The sequence below is a fragment of the Podarcis erhardii genome, assembly GCF_964252035.2.
Source record: "Podarcis erhardii genome assembly, chromosome: 3".
Lineage (NCBI taxonomy): Eukaryota > Metazoa > Chordata > Lepidosauria > Squamata > Lacertidae > Podarcis > Podarcis erhardii.
This window is the reverse complement of record NC_138507.1, coordinates 120,179,223-120,198,091: the sequence shown is the minus strand read 5'-3', so window position 1 is coordinate 120,198,091 and position 18,869 is coordinate 120,179,223. Positions and strand designations below refer to the sequence as shown.

The following is an 18,869-nucleotide window of genomic DNA, read 5'->3' as shown; positions in this document are numbered from 1 at the left end:
ATAACATACTTTCTTATCTTATACAATGTTTTGGACTTCCACCAACTGCATCTGAAAGATTTTCCAGTCTTTATCACTTAACCTGCATTTCATTATTTTCAGTACTACATTTAATACTCCTTCACGAATAATTCTTATCATACGTTTTCTCTGCAATATTTCGCATGGTCGTCCTTACAAAACTTCTTGCAATCCTACTAGTGTTATCTGTTGATTACATTTGCTTTTCAAATACCGTATTTTTTGCTCTATAAGACGCACCTTTTCCCTCCTAAAAAGTAAGGGGAAATGTATGTGTGTGTTATGGAGCGAATGCAGGCTGTGCGGCTAAGCCAGAGGCCAGAACAGGGAGAGGGAGCGGTGCGCAGCGCTCCGTCTCGCTGTTCTAGCTTCGGGCTTAGCTGCGCAAAGCGTCCGCAGGGCAGCGCTGCGCAGCGCTCTGTCTCGCTGTTCTGGCTTTTGGAACATGTGCAGAAGCGCTAAATCGCGCTTTGCACATGAGTAGAAGTGCCAAATTGCAACCCACATGTGCACAGCCACGGGTTGCGAACGTGCATCCCACAGGATCACGTTCACAACCCGAGCGTCCACTGTACAACTATAGGACAGCAGTTGAGGGAAGAGGTTTGCGCTGTAAAAATAATAATATATTCACCTCTGGGATATTTGAGACGATTTCAAAGGTGACTCCACAACCAGGAACGGAACTTCGGTAAGACATTCTTCTCAGGAAACTCTGAGCAAAACCCTGGGAGGGGGAAAAAGAGGAAAACTTGCAGCTTCAAATAAGTTGATGGCAAATACAAAAAGGACTCTTCCAATGGGAGGAAGCCAATAAGCACATTAGCAGCCGCTTAGCGCAAGAGAAGAACAAGCAGCTCCCATTCAGCTCGAAGGAAGACAAAATAGAGGCCTTTTGCAACCTGCAATTCGTGTTCCTGTTCCACCCAAAACAAACATTTGCACAAGTGTGATCACCAGCCGGCTGAGAAAGGTTTTAGTTGATTTGCCACCTGCTTTTAAGCAATTATATTCAAATTGATCCGGACGCGGGTGGCGCTGTGGGTTAAACCACAGAGCCTAGGACTTGCCGGTCAGAAGTTCGGCGGTTCGAATCCCCGCGACGGGGTGAGCTCCCGTTGCTCGGTCCCTGCTCCTGCCAACCTAGCTGTTTGAAAGCACGTCAAAGTGCAAGTAGATAAATAGGTACCGCTCCGGCGGGAAGGTAAACGGCGTTTCCGTGCGCTGCTCTGGTTTGCCAGAAGCGGCTTAGTCATGCTGGCCACATGACCTGGAAGCTGTCTGCAGACAAACGCTGGCTCCCTCGACCTATAGAGCGAGATGAGCGTGCAACCCCAGAGTCGGTCATGACTGGACCTAATGGTCAGGGGTCCCTTTACCTTTACCTAAACCCATGGCAACCTTTTAGAGCGTGCAAGGAATTGTATTTTGTAAATATAAAAAGCAAGAACTAGTCTTAAAAGGAAAAGTCGCTTCTTCTTTGGGGGTAGAGGCAGCGGAGGGGAAGAAAACCCGAAGGGACCCCAGATGCCATCTAGTCCAACCCCCTGGGATGCTGGTATCAAAGGAAAGCATGCATAGCTCTGCATTTGGTCCTCAGGTGGTGGAGGACATTCACACGCCGAACTGTATGTCGGTTGTCCTGGTTTCTGGAGACCCCCAACCCCCAAATCTTTCCTGCAGGTAGAAGGATCTGTGGGACTGAGTGTGTCTGAGAGGCTCTGTGCCACATTGAAAACAGGATTTGTTACAGTTAGAGATGTTTGGATCCCCAGAAAGCAAACATGTGAATTGACCTCAAGTTTCTAGCACTGGCGCAAATGTTACGTTTAATAAAATAATAAAAAAAAATTATATATATTATATATTGATTTATATCCCACCCTCCCCAGCCGAAGCCGGGCTCAGAGTAGCTAAGAACAATAAAAGTAACACAGCATTCTAAAATCAAGTCAAAATCAAATTAATGGCAACCGTTGGGCTAGAGTTCTGTGAGGATTACCAAAGGAGGGGGTCAGACTGCGCCTTGGCCAAAGGCCTGGTGGAACAGCTCTGTCTTGCAGGCCTTGCAGTAAGATGTCAAGTCCCGCAGGGCCCTAGTCTCTTGGGACAGAGTGTTCCACTAGGCCGGGGCCACAGCCGAAAAAGCCCTGGCTCTGGTTGAGGCCAGCCTAACCTCCCTGTGGCCCGGGACCTCCAAGATGTTTTTGTTTGAAGACCGTAAGGTCCTCTATGGGACATACCAATAGAGGCGGTCCCGTAGGTACGAGGGTCCTAGGCCGTAGATGACCGAATCTGGTCATCTGGTTTGCATAGATGACCAAGTCTGGATGTTGCTACCAGGGAGGACAAAACCGTCGGATCTGCCAGTGGCATCAGTGAAGGAGGAGGGTAACTTCCCCTCCTGCAAGGGGAAAATTGTGTGCTCCTGGCCACCAGCTCTCCTCCTAGATCTAACCTGGGGGGGGGAGGTGTTTTTTGGGGTGGTTACTGTTCTTTATAAGGGGCAAGTGAGCCAGAACCAACAATGATATCGGGGAGGAGTTGCTACTCTTCCAGAGTGTGCACAGAGGGAACTACATACAACTGCATCGTAAAAACAGCAACTGGAAGAACTTGTGCTTGTTTCCCCCTCTTCCCTCCTCTTCCCTTTTTCCTTGTGTGTCGTGTCTTTCCAGATCATGAGGCAGGGACTGTCCTCGAACTGATTTTAGTTAGCCTTTGGCCTCTTTGGGCGGGGTATAAACGCTGCAAATGAACAAATGAATTACAGAAAACCTAGGAAGGTGACGACTTAACCTGCAGAACCAGTGCAAGCCTCTATCTTTTTTCTCGTGAGCTCAGAGTTATTTGTGCTTCAAATTGCAGACGAGTCTGGCCACCGAATCCTTGGCCACAGAGATCATTGCCAGCAATGATTTAAGACGGGGCAGAGCCATTGTTTATGCTGACAGGGTGCCTCGCGAGGTTAAAATCCCGACTCCTGAATTAATGCAGAGATGAGTCATCCCCGGCTTGCTGCAAAACGACTGGGCCCATCGGAAGGTTATTGATACGCTTTTGAAATGCACATTTGGGCTGCACGTCGGTGGCGGCGCTGAATAGCTAAGAAGCCCAGCGAGCTCTGCAGGCGGCGCAGGAAAGGAATTTGTGGAGGCTGCTGCCCCTGGCTGGGGTGTGGAAAACACGGAAGGGGTCAGAGCTGAGGAGTGGAGGTCATGGTCTGCAAAGCAGAAGGTCCCATGTCTGATCCTCGACATCTCCAGCACAACCACCTCTGGGAGAAAGGGCTGTCAAAGATCCGAACTTGAGAGCTCCTCAGGGATTGGAAGGTGTTTAAAGAATTATTTGCAAAATCATCTTGAAAAACCGGAACTCCTATTAGAATAAACAAGTTCCGCTATAAATACTGAAATATCAAATAATATGGATAACAATGTGTAACAGAAAAGGAAGTAGAAAGTTGCTTTAGTAGTGTGTGAAAGAAAGTAATAGAAATGGAAAGAAATTGCAGTTGAGTAGATTGGAAGTCTAGCACTTAACCACTACACCACACTGGAAAAGGAAATATGTGCGGGACTGAATGTGGGTATGTAGGAATATTTTAAAGGATTGTATGAAATGGATGTTTGCTTGTATATCTGTAATATGTATGTATAAATGTATTAAAATTTCAAATAAATAAAATAAAATAAAATAAAATAAAATAAAATAAAATAAAATAAAATAAAATAAAATAAAATAAAATAAAAAAGAGAGCTCCTCAGGGAGGAGAAGGCTGCTGTCAATGGCTGCTGGGAATCAATAGGAAGTTCCTGCAAAGGTGGGCGAGTAAAGTTTTACAATTCCCCCAAATGCTCCACTTTCAAGGTGTCCCCCAAAAAACTAGCAGCTGAACAGAAACGTGGGAAAATGAGATATTTAAGTGCATTCAAGGGGCAGGGGGTTCATATGACCGCAGGAGAACCGACAGTGAAACAGGCCCAGAGGTTATGGGATGAAAAGGAAAAGCATCACAGAATCGTAGAATTGTAGAGCTGGAAGGCACCCAAAGGTCCTCTAGTCCAGCCCTCTGCATTGCAAGGCATTTCTTTTGTTTCACTCGCATCTCTCCCGCGGGCTGCGAGGACTTCTTCCCCCATCTCCCCCCAGCACAGAAAAGCACAAGGGATGACGTAAGGAAACCCAACCGATGCTGAGTTAAGGAAGATAAAAACTGTCACACAAACCACAACAGCACCCTAAGTTTCAGGGAGGGGAAAGAGCTGCGTGTGAAGGGAACTCATCCAGATCACGGCTGCTCAGGGGCTTAAAAGAATAATAATGCAAGAAGAATGGCAGATGAAGATGATGGAATTTATGGAGCTGGCTGATCTCACCGGGAGAATCCACGACCAGAAAGAAGAGGACTACCAAGAAATTTAAAAACTATTTGAATAAATATTCTAATATTAAAGATATGTAACCACTTGAAAGAACCAATCAGGCCTAGGACTAAATTAGACTTAAATATATAAAGAAGAAAATGTATTATAAGAAATTAGAATGCGACTGTAATATTGTTATCATTACAAAATAATGATATTGGAAACTGCTACATTCAAATTAAGAGGAAATTCAGAAGGAGGAGATTAGAGGAAGTCAACTAAAATGTTTATGAAAATGGATTTTAATTAATTAATTGAGTCCGTCCCCCGTCCCCCCGTTTAGGTATGTTAAGTTTGTTATTCTTTTTTCTTCTCTTTTACTTCTTTATTGTGTTGTTGTGTGTGTGTGTGTGTGTGTGTGTGTATATATATATATATATATATGCAGGTTTTGGTGTCCTCGGGTGTCTTCCCGTGTAAAAGTTGGGGTGTCTAGGCGACGTTTCGACGAGGTCTCACTCGTCATCTTCAGGCTGGTGCTTTCGGCTTCTTGTTACTGGAACAGAGCAGGATCTCAGTGTTTGAGTTCCTATAAATACTGTAGAGGGGGTGTGGTGTATAGTCTCCAATGTTCTGGGCAGAGAGGAAGTTCCCAGGCTAGTGTGCCTTTTCTTCTTTTGTTCCTTAATTACTTGAGAGATATCTTGAGTGATTTCTTGAGTGATATCCTGAGTACCACTTAGGTGGGTCATTAGGTGTGGATTAGTTGTTAAAGTCTTTGTGTCTTGACCTCTTGAACTTTGTGAAGAGTTTTCCTGAGAAGATGGCTGTACTGTACTTAGTTGTGCTCTGGCTTGGCTTCGTGTATAGGGGCGAGCTGTGGTTTTGTGGCTTGTGTCAGCCAGATCTGTGTAGGGATTGCAGGGGGGTGCAGCATCCGGAGGTGCCACCATGGATTGGCTACTGGATGGTGTCTGTAATTCATCTGTGGAGAGGGTCTGGGTTTGGGTCTGGTGTGGTTGATTGGTGTTGGCGTTCTGTGTGCCTCTGGATCTGGTGTCAGTTTTTGTGGGGAGGGCTAATTTCCAGATGTCTGGCAAGCGGGATGTGTCGTCACGCTTGTTCATGTTGTGAGGGTGTTTCTCTATCTCGATGGCTTCCATGATTATTCTCTTGTGGTGATGTTCCGTGTTAAAGAGCAATTTGGAATCTGCAAAATTAATTTCGTGTCCTGTTTCTTTCATGTGTTGGAAAAGAGAGGAAGTTTTTTCTTCTTTTTTGACGGCATTCTTGTGTTCTGCGATACGTGCATTTATTCGTCTGTTTGTTTGTCCAATGTACGTGGCTGGGCAGACTTTGCAGGGTATTTCATAGATCCCTTGGTTTTCCAACTGGATTTTATCCTTGGGGTTTCTGAGGATATTGGCTATTTTTTGGTTGGTGCAAAAGGCTGTTTTGATATTGTGTTTATGGAGGATTTTGCTAATTTTATCTGTAGTGCCCTTGATATAAGGAAGGAGGGCCATGCCATTGTTTTCTTCTGTGTCTTGGTTTTTGGGGGGTGTTTCCTTTTGGATTAGCTTCGTAATCCTGTTTTGCTGGTATCCATTGGCAATTAACACGTTTGAGAGATTCTGTAACTCAGTTGTCAAGTGGTCTTTGTCAGCCAGGCGTTTGGTTCTGGAGATGAGAGTCTTGGCTACGGAGTTTATTTGTGCAGGGTGGTGGTGTGATTGTGCATGTAAGTAGCGGTTGGTGTGTGTGTTTTTTCCGGTAGATAGTGTGTCCTAGGGAGCCATCAGGTTTTTTGTAGATTAGGACGTCAAGGAAGGGAAGTTGGTTGTTGGCTTCTATTTCCATAGTGAATTGTATTTTGGGGTGTAAGTTGTTGAGATGTGTGAGGAAGCTATCCAGTTTTTCTTTCCCGTGTGGCCAAATTACAAAGGTGTCGTCAACATATCTGAGCCAAAGTTTGGGTTTGTGTTCTGACTTGTCTAAAGCATTGGTTTCAAAGTGTTCCATGTACAGGTTTGCGATGACCGGTGAGAGGGGTGATCCCATAGGTGCTCCTTCTATCTGTTTGTATCTTTGTCCATTGTGGATGAAGTACGTGTTGGTTAGGCAGTGGTTGGTCAGGTCCAAGATGTATTCGGGGGGATTGTATTTGTTTTGAATAGCTGTCAAGGCTTCATTAATGGGCACTTGTGTGAAGAGAGATACAACACCAATCAACCACACCAGACCCAAACCCAGACCCTCTCCACAGATGAATTACAGACACCATCCAGTAGCCAATCCATGGTGGCACCTCCGGATGCTGCACCCCCCTGCAATCCCTACACAGATCTGGCTGACACAAGCCACAAAACCACAGCTCGCCCCTATACACGAAGCCAAGCCAGAGCACAACTAAGTACAGTACAGCCATCTTCTCAGGAAAACTCTTCACAAAGTTCAAGAGGTCAAGACACAAAGACTTTAACAACTAATCCACACCTAATGACCCACCTAAGTGGTACTCAGGATATCACTCAAGAAATCACTCAAGATATCTCTCAAGTAATTAAGGAACAAAAGAAGAAAAGGCACACTAGCCTGGGAACTTCCTCTCTGCCCAGAACATTGGAGACTATACACCACACCCCCTCTACAGTATTTATAGGAACTCAAACACTGAGATCCTGCTCTGTTCCAGTAACAAGAAGCCGAAAGCACCAGCCTGAAGATGACGAGTGAGACCTCGTCGAAACGTCGCCTAGACACCCCAACTTTTACATGGGAAGACACCCGAGGACACCAAAACCTGCATTCCTGTACCCGTGAAAATCTACGAAAGCATATATATATATATATATATATATATATATATATATATATATATAGTTATATCTATTGAAAATTAATAAATATTATTGTAGATAAATAAATAAATGAATGAATAATAATGAAAGAGGCGAGCGCTGCATGAGTGCTACTATTCACCCGGTGAGGGCTGGGTTGCCTCTCTAAGCTAAGCACTCTGCAGTAAGGGCATCCATCTAACCTCTTCACGGACACCTGTCTGTCCTCCGAATGCAAAGGGCCTTGGAGCAGAGCCCTCTTGCAAAGAACTGTGCAGAAAGGGGAAGATCGGGATGGTGTAAAAGATGTATTTTTGACACATCACCAGTGCAACCCAAAGGTGTTCTTAGCAATGGCCCTCAGACGTAACTGGCTATTCTGGGATGATGATGATGGTAAGAAAAGCGGGAAAGGGGTTAATTTTCCCTGAGTTGGCAGAAATATGGTTCCCCACCACCTCACAGTGCAGCTGCAGGCACCGTGTGACAATCTTATCTGAGTTGCCGGGCAAACCAGCACAGTAGCGCTGGGTAGATAAGGGCTCAAGTCACAGCAGTCCTTGCTGGTGAGTACAGGAGACTCTGCTGGAGACATGGAGACTGCGGGAGAGATCCTGTGCAAATGTGGAAGGCTTCGTGAAGAGCTCATCTTGCAAGACTTCTGGACTTGAGAGAACTCTTGCAGTTGCAGGACTTTGAGCAACTGGATTTTGCACTTGCTGTGTGGACTCTGTCTTTGTAAGCCGGAACCCTCTCTGGGCTCAGAGAGTGGAGACTGCTTGTAGCAACTGTAAATAATTTTTGTGTCTGTGTGCGTATGCCAAGTAAAATCTATCTCTGCTACCTAACTGGTTCCTGCAGTGAGCTTAAATACTTGACTCAACTTCTGTGGTGCACTGTGGAGTCCCAGGAAGACAGGTGACCCATCTCAATTCACTTAGGGGAAAGGACCATGGCTCAGCAGCAGAGCAACCTGCTTTGCATGCAAAGGCTTCCAGGTTCGAATCCCCGTGATGGGGTGAGCTCCCGTTGCTCCTGCCAACCTAGCAGTTCGAAAGCAAGCCAAAAAGTCCAAGTAGATCAATAGGTACCACTCTGGCGGGAAAGTAAACGGCGTTTCTATGCGCTGCTCTGCTTTCGGTGTTTCGTTATGCCAGAAGCGGCTCAGTCCTGCTGGCCACATGACCCAGAAAAACTGTCTGCGGACAAACGCCAGCTCCCTCGGCCAGTAAAGTGAGATGAGCACCCCAACCCCACAGTCGTCTGTGATTAGACTTAACTGTCAGGGGTCCTTTACCTTTTTTAATCTCTAGGTAGGACTAGGTAGGGATGCGGGCGGCGCTGTGGGTTAAACCACAGAGCCTAGGACTTGCCAATCAGAAGGTTGGCGGTTCGAATCCCCATGACGGGGTGAGCTCCCGTTGCTCGGTCCCTGCTCCTGCCAACCTAGCAATTCGAAAGCACGTCAAAGTGCAAGTAGATAAATAGGTACCGCTCCGGCGAGAGGTAAATGGCGTTTTCGTGTGCTGCTGTGGTTCGCCAGAAGTGGCTCAGTCATGCTGGCCACATGACCCGGAAGCTGTACGCCGGCTCCCTCGGCCAGTAAAGCGAGATGAGCGCCGCAACCCCAGAGTCGTCGGTCATGACTGGACCTAATGGTCAGGGGTCCCTTTACCTTTACCTTAGGACTAGGAAATAATCTGTCTGAAACCGTGGACAGACTCTGGCAGTCAGCGTGGACAGCGCTAAGCTAGGCAGAAGGCTGCTTCCTCTATTCCTACTTGTCCTTGTAAAGTGAGGCGGGGGGGGGGAAGCACACACGAATACCTCACGTTCCAGTCACAATAGCCACATCCCAGCACGCAGGGCAACAGAAAAGGGGGGTCACAAACGCCGCCAAAACAAAGCTGGCTACATGAGATGACAAGAGATAGGGTGAGCTGCTGGCAACGTAGATTTGCTGAAGCACAGCTTGCTCGCATGCAGCAAAGGCCCATGAAAGTATACAACCTGCCCAACACTGCCTGTTCACAAAAAACAAAACAAAACCCTCACAAGGGAGCAAGGGGAATGAATGAAGCATCTTATTTCAGTGGCAAAGGATGCTACAATACAAGCAGTCCTCGCTACTTCAGCTCTTTGCACACATCGAAGCCATGCAGAAAGAGGCATTGGAACGGGGGCAGAATCGGCAGTGGGTTACTACCCTTCTGAATTCTCTGTGCATCATTCTTGCGACTGCCAGGGAGCCCGGAGCGAGGAAGAGAGGAGGAAAAGGAAAGAGAGAGAGTCAGTTGAGGCAAGAGGGTTAAGCTCCACGGCTGAGTCCCAAAGCTAGTGGGTGAAGCCAGTGGATCCCCTTTTCCAAATCCCCAGGGATCAAAGAAGCAGAGGAAAGGGGACACATCAAAAGTCATTTTTAAACTAGAAAGACAGTCATTTCTTTTGAGGCAGGGGCGGAGGAAGGGGGTGCAGTGGCGGCGGGCCACCCCAGGTGTCACCATTGGGGGGGATTACAAAATGGCGGGCGGCACTCACTGTGGGCCCTGCAGTGTGCCTGAGCCACTCATCTCTTCTGGAAGAGACACGGTGGTTTGGGTGCGCGCAGGCTATGCGCTGCCCCGAACGGCCCGCTGTGGGGCAGCTGAGTGGGAGGAGGCAGGCAGACTCTGGCGCGTCCTGCCCCAGCTGGTCTCACCCCTGGGCGCAGGGCACATGCGCCGCCCCTGCTGCCCGATCGGCTGAGGCGTCCCCAAAGTAAAGGAAGGATTGAACTCTGATTAATAAGAATACACCCAGAGGCTTGAACCAGCAAGACTCTGGGAAGGGTGCGTATAATAATCTGTCTCTCCACCCCCCTGGCCCAGGTCGTTTTATTCACAAAAGAACTTTTTACAGAGTGGTTCGTAAGAACCAATCAGATTTCTTCTGAGCTTGGGGACAAAGTTAAACTACCAAAACTAATTAAGCACACATATTTCTGGGGTAAACAAAACAGAACTACAAAGGAGTGCATCTGGCAACCCTGGAGGCAATAAACAAGCAATATACATGATAAGAAGGATGGCGAGGAAGACAGCGACCATTATCGCCTTCAGGTGAGATCTGTTTCCTGGCCCTAAGATTAACATCCTAAGATTAACATATCAGAAAAGCTACATCAAAGAAACTGCCCACTGTCTTTGATGGCCCTGTCAAGCAAGAGAAATGGACAGTAGAGGAAATGGCCAGACATGCAGAGGGTTCTGGGATTTGATCAGAAATTATTGTCAATGAATCGAACCCAGTCAACGCCATGCTTTCACAGCGGACACAACGGCTTGATGCATATTTTATAATTCCTTACAGTAATCCCACCTGACCCCACACTCTGGATATTTGCACTCCTACAATCGGCTTGCTCCGCCGCTGTTTTGAGACAGATGCTGTTAGCAAGAAGTAGAGCTTTGCCCCAATGTTTCCCCCTCGTCCCACGTTAAGAGACATCGGCTTCATTAAAGCCATGCCTTGCGATTTCCTGCTCGCTGCAATGGCAGGAATGCTTCTAGGAGTGCAACTGCGTCACGCCGAGAGCAAATGGAGATAATGAACGCCTAGGAGGACTGCTGTACCTGCTTGCCGTAGACGCTGACGCAAATCCGCTTGCGGAGGACCAGCTGCATCTCGGCCGGGTGACTGAGCTGTACCGTCACTCGAACAATCAGGAAGACCCTCTGCTCAGCGGCTGTTCCTCTGCTGAGCTGCGCGCAGTTGTGGACTGTGGAGTCCCAGGAAGCTTCGGCCTTCACCTGCGAAACAACACACAAGCACAACATCCTCGGTCAACACACCAACATCTGTGTTTGTCTGTAAGCCGCATTTCCGGGGTGAAACCACACTCAAAAAGGCTCGCAATTGCAACAGGTTTAAGTAAGAGAACTCTTTTGATGGGGAAAGGGCCTTCTCAGTGGCCGCTCCCAAACTTTGGAACTCCCTGCCTAGTGAAGTTAGATTGGCCTTTTAAAAATAATATTATTTTTTTTTACTTTTCAGGTTTTCATTAATTTTACAATCGTATTAACATTTCAAAACTTGACTTCCTTCCCCCCTCTTTCTGTGGTTAGTTAAAGTTGTTTTTTATATGTCTTATGCATATCCAAATTCAGCTTTGCTTATTTGTTTATCTACTTTAAGTACCGGTATATACTCTTATCAAACTGCAGCTTATTACAATAATCCTGCCAATGTTTTTATCTGTTTGCAATTTATCTGTTTTCCATTACTTTCTATGGGGAAGCACGCCTTGGTTTTGGAACGCTTTGGTTTTGGAACGGACTTCTGGAACGGATTAAGTTTGAAAACCAAGGTACCACTGTACGAAGAACAGATACTGGTCACATCTCTCCCAGGGCTGCTGTTAACCCTGCTCCGTTGGCAGCCTTGGGAATGGAGTTTACGACTCGTTCCGTGCCTTACCTCGCTCTCGTGGTGCTTCACAATCTGCAGCTCGAAGAATTCGTCCTCATCTTCGGCAACCAGGGTGGCGTCCCAGCCGCCAGCTTCTGGCTCGTCAAGGTTATCCTGAGAGCTGAAGTCATCCGCTGTAGAAAGAGAGGGAAAGAGAAGTTCAGAATGTGCTGAGCAACTGCAGGACAGCGGAGCTGAGAAGCCCTGGGTTGCAGGCTCAACAGGAAACTCTGGACAAGGCAAACCCTCTCCACCAACAGCAACTCCTGCAATATAAACAGTGGTAGCTGGTGCCCAACTGGTTGGTCGGCAGGCAGGGAGACGAACAGCAGGTGGCGCCAGAGCAGTAAACAGGCAGATTAACCAGGGTTTCATTCTTGTTGCTTAACAAAGGGCAGGGGCTGCTTTTTTATATGCATTATGATTTTTGGAAGATGTGCATCCGTTTCCCTCTTGTTTAGGTGGACATTGCCAATGTTTCTTCTATGAAATGGGCATTACTAAACAATCTACGGCCTGTTAAATGTGTGTGTGGAGGACTGCTGGTATGATTATTTCACGTATTATTATTACTATTTATGTAAATTTGTATACCGCCTTATACCCGCAGGTCTCAAAATTTGAAGGTGACCCGGAAACTACAACCTTTGAAGGTGACCCGGAAACTACAACTAATCCAGAATGCGGCAGCTAGACTGGTGACTGGTGACTGGGAGCGGCCGCCCAGACCATATATCACCAGTCTTGAAAGACCTACATTGGCTCCCAGTACGTTTCCGAGCACAATTCAAAGTGTTGGTGCTGACCTTGAAGACCCTAAACGGCCTCGGTCCAGTATGGACTCCACTCCCATCGTTCTGCCCAGAGACTGAGGTCCAGCTCCGAGGGCCTTCTGGTGGTTCCCTCGCTGCGAGAAGCCAAGTTACAGGGAACCAGGCAGAGGGCCTTCTTGGTAGTGGCACCCGCCCTGTGAAATGCCCTCCCACCAGATGTCAAGGAAATAAAGAACTATCTGACTTTTAGAAGATATCTGAAGGCAGCCCTGTTTAGGGAAGCTTTTAATGTTTAATAGGTTATTGTATTTTAGTGTTTTGTTGGAAGCCGCCCAGAGTGGCTGGGGAAGCCCAGCCAGATGGGCGGGGTATAAATAATAAATTATTATTATTATTATTATTATTATTATTATTATTATTATTATTAATCTACGGCTTGTTAAATGTGTGGGGGGACTGCTGGTATTATTATCTCAATTATTATTATTACTATTTGTGTAAATTTGTATACCCGCACGTCTCAAAATTTAATGAACATGCTGTGCATTATTAGGTTTTATGCTTTCATCATTTTGCTGCGTAAATTATGCTCTCCGTGTTGCACAGCGCCCTTGGACCTTTGGATAAACGGTGGTTTATAAATTGAATAATAATAATAATGATACAAAAGTGGTACATAGGACCTAGTGGTACATAGGACCTAGTTCAATGGTTGACTGACACCATGAGCAACCACTCGGAACGCCTTCTTGTCATTCACTCCCCGCTCCCAACGCAATTCTTGCTGCATTCCTTTCCACATCCCTCAAGCGCTGTCATTTCTGATCTCACTTACCGTTTAAATCAAGAAAGATGACTGGGATGTGCGTCTCCATACCTGGCACAGGGGTCCTAAAAGAGAGAGACGCAGTCAGCACTGGCATATCAATGGAGGCAGACTGAACACAGAACACGTCCCTGAGAGCATCACGGCAACCGTGTTATTACACTCGGTACCCGGGCAATTGTAGGTCAAGGCAACGATATCACCTTGGTGGGCTGTGGCTTCATCTCAATTTACTCAGCTAGACGCAGAGGACATTCAGTACTTTCGGGGCCTCTTTTCAACCAGGGCTGCATTCCCTTGCAGCAGAAACGAGTGCGCGTTGCTGTCAAATGCTAAGGAGCTTCCCCACGCTGCTTACTCCAAGCGCATGTAGTTGGATAATTGCAAAATAAACCAGCTAATTTAAACCACTCTCTCAGATGCTGCAAAGCGATGGGCCAAAGGCATTAAGCGGCACGGTTTTTCACAACTATCTGCAAAGGGCAAGCGGCAGAAATATTATCTAGGCCAGGGGTCAGCAATCTTTTTCAGCCGTGGGCCGGTCCACCGTCCCTCAGACCTTGTGGGGGGCCAGACTATATTTTGAAAATAAAAATAAAAGTGAACGAATTCCTATGCCCCACAAATAACCCAGAGATGCATTTTAAATAAAAGCACGCATTTTACTCATGTAAAAACACCAAGCAGGCCCCACAAATAACCCAGAGATGCATTTTAAATGAAAGCACACATTCTACTCATGTAAAAACACGCTGAGTCCTGGACCGTCCGCAGGCTGGATTGAGAAGGCGATTGGGCCGCATCCGGCCCCCGGGCCTTAGGTTGCCTACCCCTGATCTAGGCAAAGTCTCAGGCCCTGAGAAACAGCTCCCTCCCATTCCTTAGGTCGGTTTGGAGGTGTTCTGCAAACTGCAAACAGCTTTGCTAAGATATGAAATGCTGTTGTGGTTCTAGAATCTGCAAGAGCTGGTGTTGACCAAGGCAGTGTGGAAAAAATTCCATTCAACATGTTCAGGTGTAATCTTAAAACACGTCAGGCGTTTACCTAAAACACGTAAGGTAAAGCATGAATACAGCTAAAATGTTCCTCCTTTACACTGGTGCAGCTGGGAGACCAGCAACTTTTGGCTCCTCAGTTCCTTGAACGTTTCAACCTCCTTAGAAGCAAAAACTTGTGTCTGGGTTTGCTTATTTCCTCTTCCCTCCTGTGATAGGAATTTTGAGGTCTTAGATATATATATGGTAATGTTCATAACCGCACGTACATAGATCAGCACAGGAAGACTGACGTGAAGCCATTTTGATTCCTAAACTGAGCCAATGTTTTCTCTGCAAGGTCAAAGTGGGAAACCTCCCATTGTCTCTTTCCTCACAAATCCTGTCTTAAGGGATATGAATAGGGTGTGAGCCTGTGACCTGGCCCAGGAACTAAGTATTTATCACTATAAACGACTGGCCAGGCTCCCCAGGCAATCCAATCAAGTAACCTGCCAGACAATGACAGGAGAAAAACAACATTCAAATTTCTGTTTTAGACCGCTTTTTCTGTGATGTAGGTATGATGTATCTGGGGGGTGGTCTTAGGTTACACCCCTTCTGTGATGTATGTATGATGTTTCTGGGGGTGGTCTTGATCTACAGGGTGGCAATTTCAAAAGTCTTTATAAGACCTTGCACGCCATTTTTCTGGGTCCTCCTCCTTTCCTGCGGGTGAGGGGAGCACCCTGTTGCAACAGATCAATAAAGATCAGGCTTACTAGCTGCTTTGCTTCTCAATATTCTCTGGTTGGCCTCTGTTATTTTCTCCTACCGATAGGGAACCTATGTAAGGACTCTATATGGGCTCTTGGATACCCCATAAGGGAAAAGGGCAATTTTTATTTACAACACTCCCAATCCACTTTCCTTCTGTGCTGTGTCTTTTCAGATTCTACGCCTGGCTGGAGGGCCCTTCTTATTTGTAGCAATCACAGTGATTGCTACAATTATTTGGCCACTCACAGTTTAAATCGGAACCGAATCCAGCCTTGACTTTGAGGAGGTTGAAAAGAAGGCTAAGGAAGTTCTAAAAATAATAATACCTGGTACTTATATGACATTTCCCCCTGTACTTGGAACAGTTCACAAACATTATCTCAGGAATCCTTATAAGAACCTTTTAAAAAACACCATTACTTTTCTCATTAGGCAAAGGGATTGGAAGGGGGGGTGTTAATTCAGGCTAATGGATATTAGTTTGCCTAAGAACATTCAAGAAAGTTCACGGCCAACGTGATATTTGAACTGGCGACTCCCTGGCTGACGGATCGCTCTCTTAACCAGACCTCAAATTCAGTTTTGGGCGTAGAATTTCCTGGCTTGCCGATAATTGCAGCTCCTGTGACCCGGAGGCCAGCGCAGGCTGGACCTGATTCTATTACCAGCGTCACGAATGAAAGATTTCGTGGCATATCTGCTGACTACAGAGGACTCTGGCAGGGTGGGGAGGTACGTGAAACCCGGAATCCAGGCCGATGTTCTGACCAAAGCGGTTATCGCGAGTACGGAGCGGGGCCCCTCTTAAGTGAATGAACCGGGCAATTAGCATTACCATTTTTCTTTCAAATCAGCTAAAGTGCAGCAGCAATAAATATTGATTCCGTTCCTACAGAGGATCATAATTAAACTCTGGCTAATAACCCGGTTGCTTTAAGCAGAGGACATTTCACTGCTTGCGTTATATGGAGCCTAGGGGAAATTATTCAGGTCGTTTCGGCCTCTTCTGCCTTCTCTCCTTCCTTCCTTCCTTCTCTCCTTCCTTCCTCCCTTCCCCACCCTCCCCATTCACCCTTCATCCTCTCGGATGTCATTTCAAACCCTCTCAAGGATCTCAGGAAGGAGGAACGAATGTCACTCCGCAAATTCAAGCTTTGCCATGGCTTCTGGGACATGGCAGGGCACACCTGTCTCTCAGGGATGGGAAAAGCCTCTTCTCTGCACTGCCAAGTTACTCCCTTGTATAGTTAAGCTTTTATATGCCTGTTGTCTTTGTGCATGGAGTTTTCTTGACAGGGATACTGGAGTGGTTTGCCGGTTCCTGCTCCAGGTGGATCACGTTTGGTCAAAAATCTCCACTATGTCCTGTACATCTTGGGTGGCCCTGCACGGCATAGCTCATAGCTTCTCTGAGTTATTCAAGCCCCTTCGCCATGGCAAGGCAGTGATCCATAAAGCTCTGGTTTTCCCAGTAGTGATGTATGGAAGTGAGAGCTGGACCATAAAGAAGGCTGATTGCCGAAGAATGGATGCTTTTGAATTCTGGTGCTGGAGGAGACTCTTGAGAGTCCAATGGACTGCAAGAAGATCAAACATCTCCGTTCTTAAGGAAATCAGCCCTGAGTGCTCACTGGAAGGACAGATCCTGAAGCTGAGGCTCCAGTCCTTTGGCCACCTCATGAGAAGAGAAGACTCCCTGGAAAAGACCCTGATGTTGGGAAAGATGGAGGGCACAAGGAGAAGGGGACGACAGAGGACGAGATGGTTGGACAGTGTTCTCGAAGCTACCAGCATGAGTTTGACCAAACTGCGGGAGGCAGTGGAAGACAGGAGTGCCTGGCGTGCTCTGGTCCAGGGGGTCACGGAGAGTCGGACACGACTAAACGACTAAACCACATAGTTAAGCTAGAAGAGCCTGCCGGATCAAGGCCAATGGCCCATCCTGTCCTCAGCGGCCAAGAAAGGTGCTCATTACAGGGAACCCATAAGCAGGATCCAAGCACAAGTGCCCTCTCCCCCATTCTGTTTTTCCCAACCAGTGGTACTCAGAAGTGTTGCCGCCTCGAAACGTGGGGGCAAAACACAGCCATCCTGGCAGGTAACCATAGATAGCCCTCTCCTCCTCTGTGAATTTCCCGAATCCTCTTTGAAAGCCACTTAGGTTGGTGGCCACCAGCGCCTCATGTGGCAGGGAGTTCCACAGTTTTAACAGCCGGAGGAAGCAATGCTTCTGAATGCCAGCTGCTGGAAACCACAGGAGGGGAGAGTTGGCCTTGTGCTCAGATCCTGCTTGAGGGTTTCCCACAGGGGTGTCCGGGTGGCCACTGTGAGAACAGGATGCTGGATCGCCTCTCCTGGTATGTCCCACAGAGGACCTTACGGTCTTCAAACAAAAACATCTTGGAGGTCCCGGGCCACAGGGAGGTTAGTCTGGCCTCAACCAGAGCCAGGGCCTTTTCGGCCATGGCCCCGATCTGGTGGAACACTCTGTCACAAGAGACTAGGGCCCTGCGGGACTTGACATCTTTCCGAAGGGCCTTCAAGACAGAGCTGTTCCACCAGGCCTTTGGCCAAGGCACAGTCTGACCCTCTCCTTCTGTAATCCTCACAGAACTCTAGCCCAACGGTTGCCATTAATTTGATGCTGAACTGATTTTATAACGAACTGATTTTAGAATGTTGTATCATTTTACTGTTGTTGGCCGATCTGATCCTGGCTTCGGCTGGGGAGGGCAGGATATAAATAAATAAATAAATAAATAAATAAATAAATAATAATTATTATTACTACTACTACTACTACAGTGGTACCTTGGGTTACATACACTTCAGGTTACATATACTTCAGGTTACAGATTCTGCTAACCCAGAAATATTACCTCGGGTTAAGAACTTTGCTTCAGGATGAGAACAGAAATCATGCTGCAGCGGCACGGCAGCAGCGGGAGGCCCCATTAGCTAAAGTGGTGCTTCAGGTTAAGAACAGTTTCAGGTTAAGAAACGAATTAAGTACTTAACCCGAGGTACCACTGTATTATTATTATTATTATTATTATTATTATTATTATTATTATTATTACTACTACTACTACTAGATGGGACACAGTCCTGATCCAGCAGGCTTTTCTTATGTCCTGATGTCAATAGTAAATTCCAAGGATTCAAATGCAAAATCTTCCTTTCCTCAGTGCAAGGAGGTGTGGCAGGCTGGTCCCAAACTTGGGCTATGGATCTGCTATTCGGGGTCACTGCAGAGGCAAAGGGGAGTTCAAGGGGAAGAGAACAGCGCTGAGATCACACCACCAAGTGGGAATGCATTAGTCCTCCCAGTAAGTTCAGATCTGTTTGGGAGTCCCCTTTTGGTCATACCATCTCCTAACGAAGTCCAGATGATTGGAATTTGGAACAGGGTCTTCTTGGTGGCAGCACCCTAACTGTGAAACACTCTTAGCACCATAGAATGGCAGAGCTGGAAGGGACCCCACAGGTTATCTAGCCGAACCCTCTGCAATGCAGGAATCTCAGCTACAACATCCAGGGCAGATGGTCATCCAATCTCTGCTTAAAACCTCCAATAGACCTAGAGGTTCTTCAACATCAGCTTCGTTGGACTGGTCATGTTGTTTGGATGCCTGATGATCGTCTTCCAAAGCAACTACTCTATTCCCAACTTAAAAATGGAAAGCGTAATGCTGGTGCTCAACAAAAGAGGTTCAAAGACTGTCTCAAGGCAAATCTAAAAAAAATGTAGTATAGACACCAACAATTGGGAAACACTGGCCTGCAAGCGCTCCAGTTGGAGAACAGCCTTGACCAAAGGCGTCATGGGCTTTGAAGAAGT

At 46.8% G+C, this 18,869-nt stretch overlaps 1 protein-coding gene across 1 annotated transcript in view; it reads right to left on the bottom strand.

Moving 5' to 3' along the window:
- The window catches only part of KIF13B (kinesin family member 13B), a 191,009-nt gene that overhangs the window by 37,486 nt on the left and 134,654 nt on the right, over window positions 1-18,869 (bottom strand). Inside the window, exons 27-30 of the mRNA XM_081855981.1 lie at window positions 13,283-13,338; window positions 11,684-11,808; window positions 10,840-11,016; window positions 656-748 (exon numbers count right to left, since the gene is read on the bottom strand). Of these exons, the coding sequence (XP_081712107.1) occupies window positions 656-748; window positions 10,840-11,016; window positions 11,684-11,808; window positions 13,283-13,338 (451 nt within the window). The remainder of the gene's footprint in view (window positions 1-655; window positions 749-10,839; window positions 11,017-11,683; window positions 11,809-13,282; window positions 13,339-18,869) is intronic.